At 46.4% G+C, this 17,535-nt stretch overlaps 1 protein-coding gene across 4 annotated transcripts in view; it reads right to left on the bottom strand.

Moving 5' to 3' along the window:
- The window catches only part of MDGA1 (MAM domain containing glycosylphosphatidylinositol anchor 1), a 235,469-nt gene that overhangs the window by 124,753 nt on the left and 93,181 nt on the right, over positions 1-17,535 (bottom strand). For all 4 annotated transcript variants that reach the window (XM_018563338.1, XM_018563337.1, XM_018563336.1 and 1 more), the window contains exons 2-3: positions 6,526-6,665; positions 4,977-5,151 (exon numbers count right to left, since the gene is read on the bottom strand). In XM_018563338.1, the coding sequence (XP_018418840.1) occupies positions 4,977-5,151; positions 6,526-6,665 (315 nt within the window). The remainder of the gene's footprint in view (positions 1-4,976; positions 5,152-6,525; positions 6,666-17,535) is intronic.

Consider the following 17,535-nt stretch of genomic DNA (forward strand, 5'->3'; position numbering starts at 1 on the left):
CCCCCCCCCAGTGATCAGACTGCAACATTGTAACTTTGTAGCAAGTCACAAGGTGCTTGCTACAAAGTTACACCAAAAATGCTACATTGGGCAGCGTCTTTGGTTGTTTTTGTATTGCAAATGGAAAGCGAGTAACTAGAAGGAGGAGATGGCTGTCTAGGCAAGCAATTGCACATGTTTCAGGTGCTCCCATTAAAGTCTATTGAGGCCAAAAACATGCAATCATGGCCCAAAGAAGCTCCTATACTGTTTCTGTGCATTGAGCGACAGCACATCACTCACGTACACAGAAGAATACCATAGAAATCTGAATGTGCAACCTTGAAGCTGGATGGTAACCCTGGATGAATACAAGGGATACAAGGCATACTCTGATTGGATGAGGTGCAGAGGAGGGGCAGATGACGTTGCAATCTGCAACTCATCCAATCAGAGAATGACTCGTATTCATTGAAAAAATTCAAGCCATTCTCTGAATGGCGGAAGTGCCCATCGAGTGACTCCCCATGCTCAGTGGTCAGAAGGGAAGCCGCTGGAGCCGAACCCAGAAGATTGCGCCTGTCACTGTTTGTAGCAAAGACTACTACAGTTATTGTCAACAGCCCCCCCCCTCCCCCACCGAGGCCCCCTGGAGAGAAGATATAAATACTTGCATCGAGGCAAGGTGGACCAATGTAAGGTTCCATTAAAGAGAATTCCGATTTAAGGTACTCTAGGTATATAGTAAGAAAAGAAAAAAAGAGGGAAGGCTTCGGGAAGGGCGGGGCTTAGGGAGCAGGCAAAATTTGGAGTTTTGCATTAAGGAGATCGCAGCAGAAGGAATCAAAGTGATATTACTGTCAAAAGGTTCTAAGCTATTTCAAAATGCTGAATACATCACTAACAATGGATGCTGCTTTTTTTTATCATCCTGCGGAATCAGTCCTGAGCACTGGCCCTGATATCCTGTTTTAGGGGGGCTCCTTTCCCTTGCAAGGTCCTATGGAGCCACCCTTGTGTGTGCTAGTAAGCTGTGTGTGTCTCCACAAACACACAGGCACAGCAAGGCAAGACACCCCCCTCCTCCCTGCACCTCCTTCCTCACTCCTCTCTTCTCTAAGCTAGTAGATGGACAGTTGCTGGAGACTGTGTTGGAAGCTAAAATAATTGACATCTATGATACATCTTTGATGGAAAGGTTCCTTAATATCGTGAGCTGCCCGTGCTGTTTGATATGCAAATGAAGACCATCAAAGGGTTCTTGGGGCTGGACACTGATCAAAGGAGATCTGCTGGACTGTCATGTCCTGGGGCAAGCCCGACCCCCTGCTGGTATTTACTGCCCTCACCTGTGTCAACAAGGCATGTATGCTGGGATGGGGGCAGGGGCATATGATGGAACCTTCTTCCTGTGTGACACTAACCTAGCTGACAAGCAAGACCTTTGGACAAGACAAGTCTTTCTGAACTCTGCAATCAAGAATGTGATTCGCTGAGACCTGCTGGAGAGGCGTGTCCGAAGAACAGAGAAAAACCGATGGCTTGTGTGAATGAGAGAGAGAGAATGGTGTAGCTAGCTGTAGGATCCTTACCCTCAATTCCTATCCCCAATTCCCCTTTCGAATTCCCTTAATTGTAATATGTATGTATATCCCTATTTGTAAATAAACCCCACACTTATTTAAGATTCAGTTGTTCATCAGTAATTTAAGGGCACCCCCAAATCAGAGCACATTCTACAGACTGCTCTGTCCCTTGTGATCTTGTACCAGACAGAAAGTTCAGATAAGCCGAGCTGTGAGAGTTGGAGCTGTTCAGAAACATGATGGCTGTAAATGCTTGGGCAAAAATGTAAAGAAATCCATTGCTGGGTGATGTACAGTATATTTGTTTGATCTGGATTCATTAATGAAAACAGGTTTGAGAGTTTAATACTACTTAGCGACAACAGGAGTAAGACTCCATGTCAGAGCTGGGCTCTCCAACAGGACGGAGGTTCTCAAAAAGATATCGGCAGTGGCGTCACAAGGGGGGTGCGGCCCGCACCCGGTTGACACCATTGATCCTTTAATACTATGTAACTTCCAAAGCCAAAAAACGGAATCTGCCTGAAGTATAATTACTTCTCTCGCCGTCCCGCTGGGCCCAGGAGATGAATGTTAGAGCCCGGCTGTTACTCAGACGTTCCAGAATCCGCAACGATTTTCCGGAGAGCCCCCCTTCCCTCCCCGCCTACGCCACGGAAAATGTTTTACGGGAAAGAAAGACGCCGATTGTTTCGAGTGAATTAAAAACGAATTAAAACGCGGTGACGTCCCGGGGAGGTCTAATCAAATCAGCTGGCGGATGATAACGAGACAGTTGCGCTCAGGCACGAGGTTCGCGGCAACTGTTGCGTCAGTCAGCTGGAAGTCCAGCTTGGGTTGCGTTGGAGACGAAATTGGAAGCAGGCAATGCCGCGGCGTGCCAGGAAGACAGCCGGTGGGAACGGGGCACGCGACAGATCTGCCTCGATGGCGACGACATGTGCAATTTTCCGGAAGCTGCACATTATCCGCGGGGACAGATGGCTGCCGATCGTCGTACCTCTCCCTCCCCCCGCCGCTCGTCTCCTGTTCCACGTCTCATCTCAACAAGGTGCCGCTGAGCCGTGCGATCATGCGGCAATAAAATATGCCAAGGCAGCTGGCACTGCGCTAAAGTGATCCCCTTGTCTCCGCCACCTTGCCGGCAATGCGTCTTGCTAGACAGGAAACCTTTGCTGGTGTTACTGCCAACGGATAAATATTTTATCACATGCAATATATAGAACGCTCATTGGCCCATTTTGGATCTAGGCGTGTGCTCAGAGGTGCAGTTTTTTGTAGCGTTAGGCAGTTGTGTTGTCATGCATCAACATGCGTGTCCTTTGCGTGTTGACATGCATTATTGATGCGCTTCTCCAATGCCTTTTTGAATATAGGATTGGGAGAGGATCAAGTTAACAGCCATTAAGCAAGGCTGCTGCCAAAGCAAAAAACTGCACTTGATATGCATATTGATGTTTGCCATTGACTTCTATGCCCCCCCATAGGAGGTGCATAATCAGGCCTGGATTTACTCTCTCTGCTGCCCCAAGGCCAGGTTCCTCAATGAGCCCCCTTTACCCGCCAAACCCCCCCATGGAGAATGTCAGACCTGCAGGATGCATACAAGTGATCTCGACGACATCGCCAGGATTACTTGTACAAAACAAGCGGCGGCTTCCCCGCTGTACATTTAGCTCTGCTTGCCCAAAGCAGCCAAAGCAGGGCTAAATGTAGAAAACAACTTCCCGCCCGGTGCCCGGAACTGCATGTCCTGGGCATCAGGAGATAGGAATTCCACACCCCTGCTGCCCCTCTACTCCCTGCTGCCCAATTGGCCTTGTGGGATATCCGGCCCTGGCAACAATGAGACACCAAAAGGCACTGTTCATATATGGGGAACATAGACACATGCGTTTTAGCGCTTGTAAAGTAACACGTGTAAATGAGCCCCGAGTATACATTCCTATGAAGCGACTTAGGGCCCATTCACACCATAGCCAGCCAATGAGGCGGGTTCTAGCTGACTTGCTGCAGCTCCTAATGCACTTTGTGAGAAGCTCGCAGTGTGCAGTGAAATCAGAGGAAGCCATTTTAGTCCAGGAGAGTAGCCGGTACAACTGTCCAAGACTGAAGGCAAGGCCGGAGTTCAGATTTAAATTCAAAATCTCGATATCTCTGTGCTATAATTCTCTTCTCTCTATAGGTTGAACTTGATGGACTTGTGTCTTTTTTCAACCTAACCATGTAACTATGTAGCTATAGGTATCTATCTTCCATATCTTGCCACCTACCCTACCATGCTGTAGGTAATGATGGAGTTTAGCTTTAGAAGGGTCCTTGTTTGTGATCCCTGCTCATTGTCTGAGATCTTAGTAGGTTTTCCGACCCTTTACTCGTGACATGCGGTACTTAGCTCTGCCCATGTTCCTGCTTTTAATTCAGATTACCCTGTTTGGGCCAGGCCATTGAAGGATCCTAGTTTCTGGCAGGTTCTTGCCCCTGGTCAGCGTTGCTCCTCAGAACAATGGTGGAAGATCAACCTTTACAAACAGCAGCACAAAGCCCCCTGAGATTTCACGATCAGGAGCTTCGTGTTACCAAGTCCATGTGAAGAGTAGATGTTAGTATGACAAGGCCACAGTCCGCTCCATTCACCCATAGTTCTAAATGTGAATTGTTAAAGCAGAAACAGGCGGTTAGTGCTTTAACTGTGAACATTTCGGGGCTCAACGCGGCAAGCAACTGGCGTGAACTGAGAGCAAAGGAACCAACAAGGATGTTCTGATGAGCTAAACACATCTAAGTCATTTAGGCATTCCGCATTTTAAGCAACCTGCTACACTGAGGTATCCATTTCAGGATGGAACATGAACTTTAAAATGACAGTCTTCTACAATTAATAGGCAAAATCAGAGTTACGTGTTCACCTAATCTGGTGACCAATACGGCTGAGCTTTCAGAGAAGGTTCCCACAGCTGGTAGATTAAAGCTAACACAACAAGTGGCTTGACAGTTGCCTTGACTATTACCTTTACTGGTGGGCCTTTGACTTTCAAGGGGTTCACATTAACATCTGAGAAGAGACAATGAGTCACCTAATCAAGCTTGGCTGATAACAAGGTCATGACTTTAGATGCCATGGCACCCTTGGCCACAAGTGACCAGACAGTTACTAAGTATGTAATTCTATTCACCAAACTTCTTTCCATTCCTTTGAGAAGTCCCACCTACCATAATATAAGAGTCAAACCTATAGACCTGAAGGTTTCTCTAACGGTGATCAACGGTTTGGAAGCTACCAATACTTTTATGCTCTTTCTTTGCTCTACAGGACAAGCCGCCCATCACGTTGGGACCTGACAAGTTCAGGGAGATCTGGGCACACAATAGAACTGTGGGAATCTCTGGGCTGCCTTTAAAATGACTTACACTGCACATCTACTCGAATGGACTTGATGGCCGGGACCCCAACCCCATTGTCGGCTTTACAATAGTATCGGCCACCCTGCATCCTCTGAACCTTCTCTATGCGCAGGGTCTCAATGTAGATGGAGGTCTCCTGGAACTTTTCCGAGGCGCTGCCTGCTGTTTTTGTCCACCGCACCTGGAAATTAAGACAAAGAGCTCCACATTAAATTAATTGTGTGTCAATTATTTGTTATGTGCATTCATACAGCAGCAACATATTTCACAGAACTGTATAGGACATTCACATCAGACTGTGTACCAGAGGAGCTTACACTCTAACGTCCCCCACCACTCGCACACTATTATTATTATACATTTATATAGCTCTGACATACTCTGTAGTGCTGTACAGAGAACGCTAGGCCAGTCACATCAGTCTCTGTACCAGAGAAACTTACCCTCTAATGTTCCACCACAGTCACACATTTGATCTTATACATTGATATAACTCGGACATATTTTGCAGTGCTGTACAGAAAACACTGATTCATTCACATCAGACTCTGTACCAATCAGTGGCGTCACAAGGGGGGTGCGGCCCGCACCCTGGGAGACACCATTGGAGGGGTGACACCAAAATGACTGAAAGTAATTTTGGTGTCATTGCCCTATGAAAAGTCTGGCACTCGGTCAAGGACCGAGAGCACGACAGTAGCTCGAGAGAGAGAGGACCCAGAGGCATACCTTATCCTGCCGGGTGACACCCCCTCCTCTCTCTGCCGGCATCCATCACCAAGATGGCTGCCAGAAGGTAACAGCGGTACCGCGCATGACGTCATCACGCTGGTGCACGATAACGTCACACGAGTACGTGATCACGTCACTGCAGGGTGTCACCCGGTACCCGCCCCGGGTGTCACCCTGCCTCGGGACGCCTCTGGTACCAATGTCCCCCCCACAGTCACACACTATTATAATTATACATTTATATAGCTCTGACATATTCCATAGTGCTGCACAGAAAACACTGAGCCAGTCACATCAGTCTCTGCAGTAGAGGAGCTTACACTCTAATGTCCCACCCACAGTCACACACTATTATAATTATACATTTATATAGCTCTGACATATTCCACAGTGCTGTACAGAAAATGCTAAGTCAGTCACATCAGTCTCTGCGCCAAAGCAGCTTACACTGTAATGTCCCGCCACAGTAAAACACAGCTATGTCATAAAGCAATGACCCTACCAGAACATTCTGAGATTTTGGGGGGTAACATAAGTAACCAGTTAATATCCACGCATAGGGAGATCATTTAAATTCCATGTAGACAGAGCTCTGTATGGGGATGAACCAAGGGCTACAGTGCTGCAAAGGAGCTGAAGCTCTTGGTCTAGTAAGCAGCCTATCAAGCAGTAGACAAAAGATCACATGACCATTTCATACATTTTCTCCTATATTTGCTCTTAATTGGCAGTTGATAATGGCGGCACTCAGAAACCTCGGAATGCATTTTCTATGGAATGTCTAATAAGTCTACATAGAATTGATCACCACGAAGCACCATACCTGTGGTCGTGGGTGTCCGCTGACCAGACACTGCAGCACCAACGTGTCGCCCTCTCGGATGGTGTAAACCCGTTCACTCACATTGTCATTATTGTCCACACAAGCCTGACTGCCGTGGATAATCTGAGCCTGAGCCGGAGCTGTGAAGACAAGAGAGAAGAGCATTACTCCATACTGTAGAACATTCCGTGAGATGAGCAGTTTCGAAAGAGAGCAATCTCTCCAGTCATGTTCAGAAGGAAAGTTGTTACAATAGAAATACAGGTTCTGCCACTACTGACCACCTTCTGCATACTTGTTCTATGTCAGTTAGGGCCACAGAAAATATGCCCCAGAATCCCCCAGGCAAGAAAACAACTGCAATTGCACCCCTGCTGGCCCGGAATGCTTCAATAGTTCATAAGGGCACTTTGCTTCTTTTAAAATGTATATCGTGCCGAAACTATTGTTTCTAGTTTTAGATGGAGTTGGGAAGGCTTATACCACTGTTAGGCTTGTACTGCACTCTGGGCTCTGTTAGAGAGATTTCCCCTTAATGATAATGGTTTCACCAGAGAGGAATTGAGGGGGAAAAAAACAGAAACAGGAGAGGGGAAAAAAGGCTTTTTATTAGTAGCGTGGAGATCATGCACATTGTCTGGGCCTGCACTGTACAAGACAACCAGGGCAATCATGATGACAGGGCCTCTTAGCCAGTGCAGGGGTCGCACGTGACTGCGGAGAGCATCTGTAGGGATATTTAATGGAAGACACAGTCACTTTGTATAATGCACTGCGGTATACCGATAGAGGTAACAGTCAGAGCTGTGAATATCCTTCAGGAGCTTACAAAAGCTGTTAAACTGTCATGGCTTCCATCTCTGATGTCTTTTCCATAATCCCTTTTAAAGTCTATCTCCAGGAAACAAAATGCTCCCTTTGCAGTGGGGGTACCCCTAAACTGCAAGGGTTAACTGCTCGTATTTGTCTAGGGTAGCTGTGTGAAGGACCTTGTACTTACCTGATCCCTGATCCCCGGGTGGTGGGCACTCAGCTCTCTCCCCTTCATTCCAGCTTGAGAATGCCCATCAAAACTCTGTGCCCTAGCAACCAATGATGTTGTTCACAGCATCATTGGTTGCCTAGACACTAGTGGCTGGTTCACACAGTGTTATTGGTTGCTATGACACAGGCGGGCACACCAAAACAACCAATGGTGCTGTGGGTCCACCTTTGTCCTGTGTCGGGCCGCACATCATCATCAGTTTACTGGTGGCTGAGCCACACAGCATCATTGGTTGCTAGGAAGCAAGGGGGGCGCACCATAGCAACCAATGAAGCTGTGGCGCCACCAGCATCTTAGCAACCAATGATACTGTGTGGCCCTCACGGTGTCTTTGGTTTCTAAGACACTGGCAGCCCCAGAGTATCATTGGCTGTCATGAAGGGCCCATCTGGGTCCTAGCATCCAATGACCAGTCTTTAGTGTTGTAGAAACCTGCGGGTCGCACAATGTCATCGGTTGCTAAGACACAGACAGCCCCAGATTTGTTTGGCTTGGACATTTGTCATTCCTGACAAGGAACTCAGGCCAGTTGGCTCATTACTAGACCCTAAAAGGGTTCTAGCCCCTTACCAATCTGCAAAACTGAAGAAAAAAAAGTTTGGGCCTTAGATACAATTTAATTTTTGTGTAAGTTTTTTTTATGTAAGACTTTCAGATGAACTCAAATGCACCTTCAGCATCTAATTATTTTAAAACTTTGCCAAGTACAATGTGCCGTCTCTGCGGACAGTCCAAGGGGAGGAAACGTGGAGGAAATAAAGAGATCCGGTTGTTCTGAGCACAAAGCCGTTAATTTAAGACGAGCTTCGTAATTACCATTAAACACCTTCTTCATCAGGTGTCATCGATCTCCCATGGAAAAAGGGACACTACTAAATATAACCGTTTCCTGGGCCTATTGACGAGGCGTGTCTCCGGTCCCTGCTTCGGTGATGTGACACAAAGTGGTCCTGCAACAGCTCTATCGTTTTTTTCATTGATTCAATCTCCCTCTGATATTATAATGGGAAAATTGATGTGACTGCCCTGAGAATTTTCCCAGCAAAAGGATAGAAATCGCACTGAAAAGTGCCACAATTAGGGACAATTGTGAAGATGAGGAGACGGATCTAACTGGACATTGTATTAGTACAGCGTTCAGCCAATAGAGGGAATCGCTTAACCTCCCAGCCTGCACTCAAATGGTCCTTATAAAAATATTACTGCTGCAAGTTTTACTAAGTGCTGAAGGCCTAGACCAGGGGTAGGCAACCTCTGGGAGTTATGTCTGTGGATGTCAGTTTGGCAATGCCTCATGGGACTTGTAGTTTCACAGCAGCTGGAGTGCCGAGGTTTACTGGGGGATCAAGAAAACCTGACCATGGGATAGGAGTCAACCGAGTTAATGGGTAAAGCTGAACTCCACCCCCCTCCCTCTTCACAGTTTACCTACACCTTACTTATTGCCAATTGCCCCAGGGAAAAAATGATATGAGAAACTACATGGTCCATATACTTACCTGGATCCGTGGTCATGCGACGAGCTCCGCTTCAAGGCTTCAGTCCTCTGGTGATGGTGGTGAGGGCTCTTTGGGTGCCCCTGATGTTGCTTAATGACATAAACACTTCCCGTTGAGTCCATTGGTGAGATCATGACAAGGTTCTGAAGACTCCCGCGGCACAATGATGTCATGACAAAGGACTTCAACAAGACTAGTTGGTGGCAAGTCTTGATTGCATTGGTGGATCACTTCCAGAAGAGACTCCTCTTGACTGCATGGTGGTGAAGGAGGCTCCACCTTTGGGTGTCTAATGACACAAGTGCTTCCCGTTAAAGCCAATGGCATAATCATCACAAGGATTCGGAAGACTCTAGCGGCACAATGATGTCATGATGAAGGACACCAATAAGACTCGTTGGTGGCAAGTCTTGATTGCATTGGTGGATCACTCACAGAAGAGGCTCCATGAAGGGTCATGTGACCCTTGTGACCCTCAAGTGAGTAGAAAAGAGCTTAAGGAACTTTTTTTTTAAAAATTGTGAATAGGTAGGAGTGTTTTTTCAAAATATGATGTTAGAGATGTCCTTTAAATGCACAATCCCATCAAGCTGACAGGTTTGAAATGCATATAGGGAAAAAAGCCTACCTGCTCATGGCTTTGGTGTTCCATGTAGATATCTCTGTACCATACCTGTCCACCCCACTGCCTTTTCTTAGCAATCTAGGGAACCCTGGGTGACAATCCTATTTGTTTTGCAGTGTCTTGCAGTTGTCACTAGACATGCAGTTTTAAATGGTCTTCAAGGACAAACAAATAAACTCCAGCTCCAGCTAATACTTTTTAAGCAGTTATGGCAACTGTTTTTCACTTAAACCAAAAAGTGTATGCTGGACTAATCTTTTCATGTTGCAGTAACTCATGCATGCGTATTAGTGCTACACATTGTAGTGTGCTGCAATGCACAGCGTTCCAAAAAGTGGTCAAGTACGATTTTGAGCACGTTGGGCACCCAAACCCATCCTGTTCATGGGCTGCCTTAATGCAACACATGTTAAAGCATGACCTAACAAGAAGTAAATGGACCCTTAAACCATATGAATAAATGCTGACCATTCTAAGCACCCACAGTCAGTGTGATATGGTTTTTCCCAATCTCTGGAACGGTCGTTTTTTCTGGTCAGCTTGGCCTGCAGGTTAATGTGGTGGAAATTTAAATAGAGGTGTGTCATATTTTTTAAACACTGAACTCATATACTGATTATGATCATTACAATTACTAACCCAATTACCAACCCTATACCAGGGGTGGTCAACTCTGGCCCTCTAGCTGTTGTGGAACTACAAGTCCCGTGAAGCATTGCAAGAATGGCAGTTACACGCATGACTCTCAGAAGCAAAGGCAGCTAGGATTTGTAGTAGGGATGCACCGATACCGATACTAGTATCAGTATGGGTGCCAATGCCGAGTATTTTGGCGAGTACTTGTACTCGCGCCGATTGCTCCGATGCCTAGCCCAATACTTGAGCTTCCAGTATCAGGAAGCCAGGCAGCGAGTCATTACACACTGCCCGGCTTCCTGATTGGCCAGGTAGCCGGCTCCATGCTCCCTCGTCACTTGTGGTGAGGGAGCATGGAGCCGGAGTCCTTGCCAATCATGATGCGGGCAGAGTGTGATGACTCGATGCCCGGCTTCCTGATGGGTCGGGAAGCCGGACGGTGAGTCATTACACGCCCCCCAGCTTTCTGATTGGCCAGGAAGCCAGCTTTATGCTCCGGCCAGGAAGCCGGCTTCCTGGACAATCAGGAAGCCTGTCACCGTTATTATACGGCGCGTGGTTTCCTGATTGGCCAGAGAGCCAACTTCACGGTTTCTCGTCACCTGGTGACGAGAAGCATGGAGATGCCTTCCCTGCTAATTGGGAAGCTGGTTGGCGAGTCTTTACACACCGCCCAGCTTCCCGGCTAATCAGGAAGCCAGGTGGCGAGTCATTACACGCCGACTGGCTTCCTTAATGGGTAGCCAGTCAAATATATTGGTATTCGTACTCGATACCGAAAAACCCGTATGGGTGCATCCCTAATTTGTAGTTAAAGCACAGCTGGAGAACCAGAGTTGCCCTACCCAGTTTTTTACCCCATAGTGGCCATTTGACGCACCCGTATCCTTGGCCTCTGTACGGTTAATAAATATATTTGACCGGGGTCGGCAATCCCTGCACACACCAAGTGCAGAGCCCAGGTGAGGAAGATGCTGCATTCACTGGTAATACATGTTAATAATTGATGGTGTTGAGACAGCGCTAGACGAAGCATCACTCACACAGCATCCCGCCTGACAGTCAGGAGAGTTGGTGCCTGGGGACCGAGCCCTTTCATCCTGCCAGTTAGAGCTGCAGCTTGTGTTATATAAACAGGCCGCATTATTATTATCCAAGCTGCGTACAAACCCCCCCTTGCGTTCCCTCTCACGTGTCTGTACCCAAAGACACACACCTGTCTCTTAACTGCTCATTATCAAACCCTCGCCTGACCCGCAGCTCTGCTCCGACAATGTTGTTTTACTTTACTTTTGAAGTCTATGCATTTTTTTTTTCTTTCCTCCGGCAGCGAAAATGTTTGTTAAACTAAAAGTAATTTAAAAAGGTGGCAGAAGGTATTCATTCTCTTTTTCCGAATGCTAAAATGGATAAACAGCAGGGGAGAGCGACGCAAACTTAAAATCCCATTCAGGGTTCTTGGGTGCCTTTCAAAGTTGGGATCAGGCTGGCGGTGGGAGTGGCTGACCTGTAAGCAGATAGGTGGGTTGTTGTATAAAGGTGGGTTGGGTTAGAAAAGGGGAGGGCTCAGGGTGGGGTATCAGGGTAAATTATGTCATCAATAGCCCAAAAGGAAGGCAGAAGGTGACAACAGTCTACAGTGATGTTACTGGAGATGGTGGCTCTGATTAACCAATATGATCCCATGTCACTGGGTTGCTGGTTCAACCTAGAAGGTATTTGGTTGAAAGATTGGTGATGCCAGTGTCAATATTCCAATTTGCACAGGGGGCTGGAGCAGAGAGATAACACTGTGGAGGAGAGACACATGAAGAGGTGCTGCCCTGTTCCATCAACTCGGTCTGGCCACATGTGTCCCACAATGGGCAGAGAAAGATGCCAGAGGGAGTCTCAAGCTGAAGTACCTGGAGTATAAGCACTGAGCATGGGGATGCAATGGTTGCCCCTTTATTGCCACCAATGCCCAACTATTGCCTGTGTATTTCTACCATTGCTGTGTGCTGACCGTGTACTGGCATCATTGTCTATTTGTTGCTTGTGCATTGCCAGCATTGTCCACAGGTTACTGTTTTATTGTCATCAATATACATTTCCCCCATATATTGCCACCCTTGCCCCTTTGTTAACCAAGTATTGCCAATATTACCCATTTGTTACTCTTGTATTGCCATCATAAGCCATCGGTTGCTCTGGTGTTGTGTTGCCATCATAGCCCATTGCTTGCTCTTGCATTGACATTGTTGCCCATTGGTTACTCTTATATTGCCATTATTTCCCATTGGTTACTCTTATATTGCCATTATTTCCCATTGGTTACTCTTATATTGCCATTATTTCCCATTGGTTACTCTTTCATTGCCATTATTGCCCACTGGTTACCCTTGTATTGGTATTATTTCCAGTTGGTTACTCTTGAATTGTCATAATTGCCCTTTGGTTACTATTGCATTGCCATATTTTCACATTGGCTACTCTTGTATTGCCATAATTGTCCATTGGTTACTCTTGCATTGCTGTCGCTGTCTATTTTTTCCCTTGTATTGCCTCCATCGCCCATTTGTTGACTGCATATTGCCCTCTTTTTGCATGTGTTTTCTATGAATTGCCACCATTGCCCATTTGTTCCACATCTGCTGCTGCTATTGCCCGTTTGCTACTCTTACATTACTACCATTGCCTATTTTATGCCTCCATAGCATCATAATTGCCTATTTGTTGCTTGTGTATTTGCACAGCTTGATGCTTCTTGCCCACCGATATTCCAGAATGCCCAAATGTTGCCTATATATTTCCTGTGTTACCAGTGTGTTGCACTCATATTGCCACATCTGCCTGTGTGTTGCAACAGTTTAGTGCTATGGTCCCATCTGTGTGTGTGACAAGTCAACACCACCATATTACTATGAGTTAACCTCTGCAAATAAAGGCCTGCCACTATCAAGCCATCTCCTTAAAATCCCTGTTATTTTGGCCAAGGCATTTGCACTGTTCTTGCCCTACAAAATCTTTGGGCTCACAGGGTTCCCAAAGTTCCCAGATACAGTTGTCAGCCTTTTTATGCTCTGCACAAAAGTCGATAACACTCTTTGAGTCTCTGAATGTCTTTATACTTTATATGCTTTAAAAAAATGTCCTAGGTATCCCAGATGTATATTAACTTGCTTGCCCCACGACGCCCTTTAATTCCCCCTATATCATACACTGTCAGTGCAGGCAAGGGGAGGCCGGCATTCGATAAGCTTTCTACACTTGACTGCGCGGCGGCTCTGACATGGTGTAAAGTGCGTAAATCTTGGCCTGACTGCCGAAGAGATCATTAAAACCTGTCTAATTACTGCAACTGGCGGGTATGACGCTCCAAATCTCACTCCAAACACCAATTAGTAGCAAACGGCACTCGCAGGGCTACAAAAGACACCACTGTGTCAACACCGGGGACCTGCGAGCTGCCGGCGGAGCGCATATAATTCTCAAATACTCTTAAATATATAAGTAGGGAAGAATTACTGTGTACAGCAGTAAAGAGGACGGGCAAACAAATGTTGTTAGAGCAAATGTCTCAACCATGCATTGCCAACATGTTTCAGCCTCAGAGACTACCTGCTGATAAATCGGCATCTCAGCGCCGCGTGCACAATGCTGTCTTGGAAGACCCGAATACCCAATTCTGGCTCATTAAATTAAAGGAAAGTAAATATGATTGTATTTCTATAACTAGATCTATAGAAATATATCTAATAACTAGCAGGTTTTACAATACGGCGACCCCCTTAAAGATCCCGAATACAGCGGGGGGGATTGGGGGGTGAGTACGCTCCTCGGGCAGAGAATAAAATGGCTCGCCACGGGTTAATATCTGATTAAATCTCACCATTATGTTTGTATGAAACATAAAGTCGCACGTCTCCTATATGTGGTGGCATTTCTTGTCACCTTAACTAAACGCAGCTGCTAATTTGTGAAGCTAAATGCGCCAATTGTCACTTTTATGGCTTCGTCTTTGCTACTAATGAGGAGAAGGGGGACGGGCCGGAGCCATAGCGCGAATGGTAGCGGCTGAATAACCCTTTCTGGGCAGCTGAAGACTCAACGTGGTATTTAAAGATGTGTTGAAGAGAACTGAGCTTTAAAGTGAAACTCCATTTTAATTTTTTTTAGCTCCACCCTCCTCCTACTACTTCTTAACGCTCTAGCAATAACCCCGGATTTCTCCTTGGTCCGGCAGTCCTCTTTGGGTAGAATGACAGTCATGTCATTCTTCCAATTTCCGGTGAGCCCAGACTTTCATTTACACCCCCCCAGGGGGTGTGTTATCACAAAGGCTGGGCTCACAGCACTCCAGGAATGAGCAAGGCTCACACGTCATCATGTGAGCGCCGCTCAGTGAATAGACATAGAATGCCATCCTCCACACCCACACTTGAATGAGAAGAGGAAGCTGCTATGACATCACCAAACCTGCAAGAAAACTGCAGGAAAAAGAGTGTATGGCCCTTACATGTCTCTCCGCCTGGCTCTTAGCAAGCTGGGATGCTCTGTCTGGCGTCCCGCCCAGTTTCTGGCAACCAGTGATGACATTGATTGCCAGGAGCTGGGGGGGACGCCGACCAGAGCTTCCCACTCAGCTCCTGGCAACCAGTGACATCACTGGTTGCCAGGAGCTTTATGGGACGCCGGCCAGAGCTTCCCAGGTTGCTAACAGCCTGGCGGGGAGATGTGTATTGCCCTTACACATCTCCCCACCCAGTTCTTAGTAAACTAGGACGCCATGGCAGGAAAGGGGTAAAACATTGTTCAGCAGAGCAGCCAATGACGCTTTGCCAGCTGCCCCCCCACTTGACACAAAGACATGCCTCAGGCTACCTCATTATGAGGACGGCCCTGGCCACCAAGATTTATAGGATTGTGTCATCTCTGAGCCGACATCTCAGTCCAGGAAGCAGATGGTGACACTTGATGATGCCTGAACAAAGATGGAGCCATGCTTCTGGAAGAAATATATCTAATGCCAATGCCACTTTAAATTCTGACATGGAAAAACACAATGATAAAACGAGAAGCTGATCGGAGCGCTCTGTACAGCATCTGAGAAGAAGAAAGATAAGTTAATGACTACAAACATTTATTTAGACCAAACCAGGGAACAATCAGATATTCACCTGCCATTTGAAAAGGTAATTTCCTCGGGGAGCTGCCTGTTAAACAGCGTATTGATTTACAACATTCGAATAATGATGTACACACGCGGCAGTTCATTATAGGGGACAAAACGAGCTCCACCAATGCAATTACCATCCCGGGCAGCTATTTTATCCCATTTGAATCCCTCTGTACTAATCTAACTAGAAAAGGAGCCCTTTAACCATACAGACAGCTCCCCCATGACGAACGATGGGATCAGATGCCATGTGTCTCCGGAAATGAGGATAAAATGTAGCAACTGTGTTTTCAATGCCAGATGATGCCAGACATCCTCCAGCCAGACAACGAGGACTCTATCTGTCATGATACAGCTTCTAATGCAGGTTATCTCTCTTCCCTCTGTCATATAGCAAGTGTGCAGACCTGGGAACTCAGCGCAGTGATGATGGGAGTCCCTCATAATGTGCACAGCCGGTGGAGAGAGCCGGAAACTCACTACAGGGATGGTGGGAGACTCTCATAATGACCACAGCAGGTGTACAGACCCATGAACGCAATACAGGGATGGTGGGAGCCCCTCAAAATGGGAACAGACGGGTGTACAGATCCGGGAACTCAGCACAGGGATGGTGGGAGACCCTCATAATGGGTATAGCAGGTGTACTGACCTGGGAACTCAGTGCTGGGATGGTGGGAAGGGAACCCCTCATATAGTAGTGACTTTGATCATCAATGCTCATCAGTTTTCCACCTCTAGTTTCGCAATAGTTACTGAACCCCAGGATTTGTCTCCAGCCTTATTTTCCTCTAATGGCAGTGAGCAGGTTAACGATTCCATATCTCTGAACATTAAGCCCTCCCTTAAGCTATTGTGAATTTATTAACTGCATGGATTTTGCACTCCTCCGTGACACCCTTGTTCATTAAACTTAATGACGCCATTGCATTAAAAGGTCTTTTTCATTAACTGGCTTCAGAGGAAATAGGGGAACATTATCGTCAACGCCCGGACATTTGCGTATCAGGTGCCGCGTCCATTTCTTGCGATCGATCGGTCATAGATTGGACAGAGCGGATCGATGGAGGAAAGGTAAAATCTACAGACCTGGCGGCCTTTGTAGAGAGATCAGCCAGAAGCAGGATTTAAATTGGTCTCCAATGCATTAAGGTAGCAATAAAGACGACATACTGCGTAAAAAAAAAAAATCATAATCCAGGATTGTTTCCATGTGTATCAGCATGTGATATTGCGGGTTTTTATTGCCCCCACTTCCCAAAAAATAAAAACTTCCAGAGCTGCGAGAGGAAGACAGTGGCAGATCATAATATGGGCATAATGGATAACTGCCCAGAGCCCTAAAACTGCTTTTCAAGTCTTTAGATTTTTTTTCAGAAGGGGATTTGTAATGGCAGAAGATCATCCAGCAATCATCATGAACACGGGATCTGTAATGGCAGAAGGTCATCAAATGATCATCATGAACATGGGATCTGTAACGGCAGAAGGTCATCAAATGATCATCATGAACATGGAATCCATAATGGCAGAAAATCTTCAAACAATCATTGTGAACCTGTAATCCGTAATGGCAGAAGATCACCAAACCATCATCTTGAACTAGAATCCGTAATGGCAGAAGATCATCAAATGCTCATCATGAACATAAAATCCATGGTGGCAGAAGATCATGAAAATGATCATCATGAACACGGAACCTATAGTGTCAAATCATCAAACAATCATCCATCGTGAACATGGAATCCATAATGGCAGAAGGTCACCAAACAAAACAATCATCATGAACATGGAATCCAAAAGGGCAGAAAATCATCAATCATCTTGAACATGGAATCCGTAATGGCAGAAGATCATCCAATGATTATCTTGAACCTGAAATCATCCTTCTGATATTATCCGCCGCCATCATATTAGAGGTGGTTTCACGCACTCAGGTCATAAGCAAATCACAAATTTCAGTGTACACCGACCTCATACACGATGATACATCAAACTGGCGGGGGGGTTCATAAACTGGAAACAGCCCGAGAGACCCACAGTACAA

Source organism: Nanorana parkeri, unplaced genomic scaffold (assembly GCF_000935625.1).
Source record: "Nanorana parkeri isolate BGI_ZX_2015 unplaced genomic scaffold, ASM93562v1 scaffold655, whole genome shotgun sequence".
NCBI classification, from domain to species: Eukaryota; Metazoa; Chordata; class Amphibia; order Anura; family Dicroglossidae; genus Nanorana; species Nanorana parkeri.